The sequence below is a fragment of the Postia placenta genome (assembly GCF_002117355.1).
Source record: "Postia placenta MAD-698-R-SB12 unplaced genomic scaffold POSPLAscaffold_7, whole genome shotgun sequence".
Classification (NCBI taxonomy): Eukaryota; Fungi; Basidiomycota; class Agaricomycetes; order Polyporales; family Adustoporiaceae; genus Rhodonia; species Rhodonia placenta.
Genome location: NW_020169838.1, coordinates 683,910 through 691,169, shown reverse-complemented (window position 1 = coordinate 691,169; position 7,260 = coordinate 683,910). Strand labels below are relative to the sequence as shown.

The following is a 7,260-nucleotide window of genomic DNA, read 5'->3' as shown; positions in this document are numbered from 1 at the left end:
CTGTTTTTGTCGTGTTTCTTCGTTATCTTTTTTTATGTGCTTCTTGTGTTTTCGTGAGCCAAAGGGAGCGAGTCAGACCAAGCCTGAGATACAATCCGTAGATAGACAGGAGGTCCATCCTCTTGACGCCGCGCGTTCATGTCGTTTCGTAGCGGTCTTCGGGATTGTTGTGTAGCGATGCAGTAGTGGGAGTTGATGGGAGAAGGTCGGCCAGTGCGCGAGAAGACCAGGGCGTAGACCAAGAAAAGACTGTTCTGACAAATCGATGTCGATGCTGAGACGTTGATGAGACCGAGTCGAGAATATGACATGAAGCCCAAAATGAGTGATCGAGCCAGATCCAAGCCATAGAAAGATCCAAGGTCAAAGAAACAGAAGTAGAGGAATTTGAGACTTGTGGAAGTGAGAAGAAGACCACGGCGCGAACCAAGAAAAGACGGTTGTGAAAAATGGATGCCAAGTCGAGATGTTGATGAGATCGATTCAGGAGTACGAGAAACGGAGCCCAGAATGAGAAAATCAAGACAGACGTAGATGGTTCCGAGTCATGAGGCGTTGTAGATTCATGTTGAGATAGATCACTAGAAATCGTGTCTGGAGTTTACGGCAGGAACAGTCTCAGACTAGCGCATTGAAGAGGTCGCACAGATCGTCTAGGGCCGAGCCGCCTGTCGACGATGCCGCAGGAGTGTCCGTCAAGAGCCCAAGAGATGCAAATGCACCCAGCAGGTCGTCAGCAGAGTTCGTCACCTCTTGAGTACCGGTGCGCCCATGGGACGCCGTCGTCAATGACAGACTCGTAGACATGCGACACAGCACGTCAAGGTCGAGGTCATCGTCGGTACTCTCCTTGACCGTGGTGATTGGCGTCATCTTCTCGCGCCGTCCGGTCTTTGGATTCCTGTCCATCACAGCGTGAGCACGAGAGCAGGAGCACACGATATGGCAACGTACACCGCTGATAGCAGGAATCGCCCACATCCTCCTTTGGGCTCCGCGCTCTCCACGTCCTGTCGTGCAAGTTTCCGCGATATCTTCTTGTATCGCTTGCGTGTGTCCTTGCGCGCCTTCTGCTCTGCCGCACTCTTGTTGCGGACCGCCCGGAACACGTCGGTGTCTAACAGCGTGTTAGAGAAACTGGACGTGGATTTGCGCGCCGGCTGGGCGAGAGTCTTCTTGGCCTTGCTGATGCCGCCGGCATAGCCCTTGCCGCTTCTCGTCGCCCTAGTGAATGAACCTGCCATGAGATGTCCGTCAGTGACGCAGGTTCAAAATCTATCGGATGGTTGCTCTCATACCCATGTTCGGAGTGAAATCATCGTCAGAGAAATCGTCTTGAAAAGCACTGAATAGTCCTGAATTACCTGTGTTCGTCGTCTTCTCCGCGCCTTCAGTGGTGTTCGTAGGGAGTGTCGAGTATAGCGATTGCATGTCAAACATCGGCCCAGCAATCGGAGCTGGATCCTCGAGGAGACGGTCGGGTAGCGCGGGGTGGGGAAGGAATGACGTCCAAAAGTGTCTGCAAGCTGAAGACGTGCTCCAGTCCAGCGACGACAGCCTGCTCGCCGATATCCGACCCAGACACCACGACCTCCGGGAGTGGCATCGTATGGAGCTCATTCTGCTTCTCCTTGTTCGGCGACGAAGCTGCAATAACGTCGTCCGCAAACGTCTCGTTCCAATCCGGGTCAGACGTCGCGACGTGGTCCTCGTCGAGTGCGCCACCGACGAGCGTGATGTCTCCCACGGAGGTGTCCTCATTGTCGAGAAGAGCGACAGTGAACTCCTGCACAGCGCTGAAGTGGGCTGGCACTGCGTCGACGTGTTGCTGAATGATGTCGCCCCCACTTTCTGCTGCGATCAGCACTGCCGCGACTGTACCGAAAACCGCGTCCACAGACACCAGCTGGATACCCATCTCGATGTCTTCCTCCACCGTCAAAGGCTGCTCCTGGCGCCCCATCTCGATGTCCTCGTCGGGTTGAACGAGATCAATCGCTGCGGACATCAACTCGACCGGGACTCTTGCGAGGTCTGCATTAGTCAGAAGGTTGGCGGCGATCTAAGTGGACATGAACGCAAACAGTCTGTCGTCAGAACCTGCGCGCACATAACAGCATCATAGCCTCACCTCGTTTGTGTATGGTAATATCTTCATCTGAGCAAGCAGTGCCTGCGGAGCTACTACGCTGTCGAAGCCGTCCATCTCCACCTCCACAGCTTGTTCCTCTGCATGCAGCATATCGCTGTCCTCGTTAATAGTTACTTTGTCTGTAGAGCGTGCAACCGGAGATGCCATCTCGACCGGCATGTCGTCAGTGGCGCACACGTCTTCCATTGCTTCCTCTACGCTGGACGGGGCATCGGTGTGGCCAGTGTCCATATCCACCACGAAAGCGCTGTACGTGTCGCGAGCCGGCTCGGATGAGAGTATCACGGCATCGACGGCCATAACCGTAGCCTCTGCAGTCTGTCCTTCCGTCGCAGGCATCTCTTGTGCCTCTGCCACTGCGAAGACGTGGGCAGGCTCGTTCAGCGCTGCGAGGACGTCAGCCGGCATTCCAGGATACGAGCCAAAGTCAAAGGCAAAGTTCTCCATCCGCAGACCCCATTCACGCGGCTCCCCTTCTACGGACATCCCTACTTGCACAGGCTCGGCCTCGACGACGGAAGCGGTAGCGGATTGCTCCGGTGATATACACACCGGTGCCACGCACTTCTCAAGCTCGCCAACAGCAAAGGCCGGGGCGACGTCCAGCGACACAGACTCTTCGTTGGCTTGAGGAACTACCGGCTGGTGCTTGACTTCTGCTCCCGTGACGGACCGCATGGCCTTGGACGCAGACTTGGGCTTCCCACGAGCACCCTTCAACTTGGTCACAGAGCTCTTCGGGACTCGCTTGATATCGTCCTCTACAAGGCCGAGCAGCTTCCGCCACCCTCGCCGACTGCGACTAGGTCCAGACGCCGAGACCTTGGCCTTGACACTGCATCCTTGCACGGGTACCACCTTGACCGTCGTCGAGCTCATCAGTGTGCGTGGGCAATAACAGGCCATGTCAGACTCACCGATGCCGTTCCTTCTCGCCCATCCTTGTGTTCCGACTCATGCTCACCGCAGGCGTACCTCCGCCAGGCCTGTTCATCAAACTGGTGCTCCTCTTGCTTGCCAAACTCGTGTTGCGTCTTCCTCCGCAGTGCCTTGTGACGTCCATTGATAGTCGACAGTGTCCGGACGACCTCGACCTCCAACCTCCGTGTCCCCGCAGGTGTCCGCGGAGGCACAACGTCTGCCTCACTGGCCGCAGCCGCCGCTTTCGCAGCCCTGCGCAGTGCGAGGAACGGGTACAATGACTCATCCTCGGCCTCCTTCCTCCGAACCCGCGGCCTCTCGATTCTCAACTCCCCATGGGCTGCCTGGCGACGGAGTTGAATGACCAGCGGAGCAACCGACTTGCCTTTGCCGCGGGCTCTATTACGGATCCCGCTGCCGGGACCCATATTGTATGCCGAAGAGACTATAAGAGGATTAGAGTAGCAATAATTAGGAGGTGCAGGCGTTGAATAGTGATAGATGAAAGAGCGTGGGTCTGGTATGTTCAGGTTCGACTTGGCCGTAACGCGTGACCATTCAACAACGCGTCGACACGTGTCACGTGACCGCGCGCATCACTCGAGTCGCACCTCCCAAAGTAGTGTAAGGTGAATAAATCAGTGTAAATTACCCGGTACTTTTTTACAGGTAATTTGCAGGTAATTTACAATTTATTACAAGGGTTTCCATTGAGAGGTGTAAATAATGTAAATAAGGGTGTATCACGTGTTGGACCCACCCGGGGAGCCACCGCTTGGGCTGACAATCTCCTGTGCCTCTTGCACCAGCTTCCGGGCAGAGCCAACATGCAGCTTCTCGGACCTTCATCTCTGTATAAACTCATTTATAAACTCATTTATAAATTTTAATGAACTGTTTTTACTCCTGCTATTCATGATTCATCCTATCCGGTGTCTTGGACATTCCCACGGTGCCACACTCAAGCCCAATTTGGCAGTGGCTGAAACATTTATCTTTCCATTCTATTTCTTGTACTACTAGCGCCCATACTGGCACCTGTCTTAGCGCTCACCCGCAGGTTGAACATTATGTAGCTTACATAATGGGGTCTGTGCGCACTTCGTACCTGGTATTGTACCACTATGTTTCTTTCCTTACTAACACGACCACACAGATACAGTGGTCCATGTGTAGACGGTACTTGTATAAATAGTTGTACCATTAGTTGGTCGAACCCTAAGTTCGACCTGGTTACCAATTCAAGTCTCTGCTCCTCCTCACTTGGAGTAGTGGTCATTCTCGACTTCCTTGCTTGATCTTTAGGACGACGTACTGTCCATAAGTCCTCGCTCATCGTCTACGAGTCAGGCATCAATATAGGAGTATAGACCATTGTATCAGTGGCGTGCTTCTACAATACCAAAAGCACCACCTTGCAAGTGACAAGAGGAACATACAAGTTTTGCTACCAAAACATTTGAGCAGATGCCATCAGTTTTTTTGGATTGGATTGATGATCCTACTACAGTTGTCTGGGAAGAATTGACTTGAGTTTCTCACTGCCAATGAAGTAACACTTGATGATCTGAACATTCTAGGGATGCTTGTGACATCACCAATGTCATCGAGAACTGATAAAATACATATATTCAGCCTTGTGTGTGATGTGTGTGCTCCTGAGGTTTTTTTTAACATTTCTTAACTTTTTTAACCATTTGTTTACTGTTTTTTACACACCAGAAAACATCACGTGCCAGGCGGAGTCACGTGTATCAAGGTCCCGTGACTAAGTGTAAATTACATATTTTACCATGTAACAAACAGGGTCCCAAATGTGGGTCAGTAAATAACTGTATTTTACATGCCGATGAATTGTTTGCCCTACACTATCCCAAAGTTGCTGTTGTCGATGTTGGCAGCGTCTGCTCGCCGGCTTCACGCATTCCATTTCTGTTTGTCACGCCATTGTGTTCAGTAGGTCAAGCAGTGGTGGAAAATTAAGGCAATTCCCGAGTTCGAGTCCTCATTATCCCGGCTTACTAGAAATGTTGACAGCAAGATGGTATTAGCCTAGTGGAATTGCTCGCCAAGTTACTGTACTCGAGATAATATGAGGGGGTCAGAGTCTTTCATGATAGTACTCGGCGCTTTACTTGTGCGCCGCGTCGCCACGGCCACCGTGCTTGCTCCAGAGAGACATAGGCTGCAGCATGGATGGGACAGCAACGAGTCCACATCAGCAGTCCTAGCCATCGGCTAGACGCATCTGATGTTCCATGAGAATGTCTTCATCCTTATTCCTTAGATCCAAGATGCGGCGAGAGCGGTATGCTTCGCGCAAGTTACAGTGAGATCTGCGATGAGTAAACAACACGGCAACGGCCGGTGGCTGCTCACAGCAACGACTCTGCACCTCGTGCTTTGAGCTCTGACTGTCATACGGACTTTCCTTGGAATCCGACTATCGCGACGCCGTATCTGCTCATATATGTCGCATTCGCATGACTCTGCCTCCAGGGACTTCACAATGCTAGTCAAGTCCATCGATTGGTTTCCACCGTCATAGCCCTCGTCTTCACAGGCGTACATGGATACTCAGCAGCGACTGTCGAAATAATCATACTCTCGTATAACTGCAAATACAACGCGATCATGGAAAATAAGGAGTCGTTCTCAATACAGATACATACGGGCCAGATACGACGCGGGCGAGGCGAGAAGGACAGGATTGGTGAGCGCTTCACATAGCAGCATACACCTTCTCTCCAACAAACCTAACGATGTGCTTCGCCTCTAATTTCTACAGCTTGTGGATGTTGTCCAGATGACGCTTCAATGCGTCATGTCTCGATATTCTGGTACCACATATAATGCAGTCCATTTGCACCCGCCCAGGTGCGCGAGCCGCACATGTCTATTTAGGTTCTGTCTTTGTGCAAATTTCTTTCCACAGGCTTTGCACTTGATTGGCCCGTTAGCCGTATCGTCGGCAGTGGTCGCTACGACCGCGGGTGCGCGTGGACGCCGCGATGCCGTCTTGTCGGCCTTTGTAGATGAGCGTTGTCGCTTGAACTTGTACGGGCAAGCGGCGGATGTTTCGGCAATGGGAACTGCGCTGTTCTCCGGCGCCTTCGTAGTGCCTTCGCTTCTGCGGACATCGTTGATGTGTCGAGTGTTACTGGTTTCCTGCCCTACAATGTGTAGGCCAGGAGCCTGTGCGCTTGACACACCTGAGGGTGTGCAACGCGATGGTAGCTCGCTGAGATCTCTTATTCCTGACCCCGCGGCAATCAGGTCGAGAATGCATGGATCGACGTGAGCGAAAGGATCCATGGCGAAGGGTATCTCAGTACTGGAAGCCACCTCTGGAGCTTCCTGTGGGATGCTTATGTGGCTCTCTGGCCCATTATGACTGAGAATTTGTGCGTCATAGTATGTCTTTTCTTGATTTATTGCAATCTTCTGCGTTGGGTGTGGAAAATACTGAATTGGGTTGGCGAACCATAAAGGATGATGTCCCAGTGGCAAACATGCTTCATGCATGGCTATGGGTAGCAGAGCCTGCCCAAAGACCTGCATAGAATTGAGGTCATAGCTGCTTTCTTGAGTGCCGTCTGGACGTACTGATTGCTGGATGCCGACGAGATGCCTTGAAGGAAGGGGAGGAGGATCGAGACTTGAAAACTGCACAAGCTCCATACCGTATGCGACGGTGTTTTCGTTGGATACAGGGGTCTGCGCGCTGTAATAGAAATCTTGGAGTGGCATGGTGGGTTACGCAAAGGTGTTTGAATACAAAGGCACGATTGGTGGTGCTGTCGACCCTGCGGTCAGTTCTAGGAGCTCAATGTGGGCTATTTGAGACCGAACTCACCTACGCAGGAGTGGCGGTTCACAGACTTGTTTAGCTGCGGTGAGAGTGTCGATTATGAATGAAGATGGGCAGAATGCAATTTATATAGAAGACCACGGTGCGTCCCCGGCGCTCATGCGAAGTTCTTGTCCTTTGTTCCGAAGACTTTCACATCCAGTCCTGACTGACAACAGAGACTGCGGCGTACATCCTTTTCATTTCCGTCACTCAAAGTAAGTTCTGGACCCCCATGGATAACGCAAGCATCGAAGCTGATGGCGAGAGGCGTTGATCGCAGACGTGGTTGGAACCGTTGCCCACCGATCGAACAAGGCGGACATAATCAGTCATG

General features: G+C 52.2%; 2 protein-coding genes across 2 annotated transcripts; both read right to left on the bottom strand.

Moving 5' to 3' along the window:
* Window positions 1-618: 618 nt before the first annotated feature.
* POSPLADRAFT_1143277 (hypothetical protein) lies at window positions 619-3,909 on the bottom strand (the record flags this gene model as incomplete). The annotated part of the gene is made up of 7 exons (XM_024485540.1): window positions 619-901; window positions 955-1,237; window positions 1,365-1,464; window positions 1,508-2,062; window positions 2,132-3,010; window positions 3,070-3,518; window positions 3,834-3,909. Coding segments are annotated over 7 exons (2,625 nt in total), but the record flags the coding sequence as incomplete, so codon positions are not given.
* A 1,978-nt stretch (window positions 3,910-5,887) lies between these two features.
* On the bottom strand, window positions 5,888-6,823 carry POSPLADRAFT_1143540 (hypothetical protein; the record flags this gene model as incomplete). Its single annotated transcript, XM_024485573.1, has 3 exons — window positions 5,888-6,246; window positions 6,286-6,628; window positions 6,680-6,823. The coding sequence occupies 3 exons, from the start codon at window positions 6,821-6,823 to the stop codon at window positions 5,888-5,890; spliced, it is 846 nt and encodes a 281-aa protein (XP_024338898.1).
* Window positions 6,824-7,260: the final 437 nt, after the last annotated feature.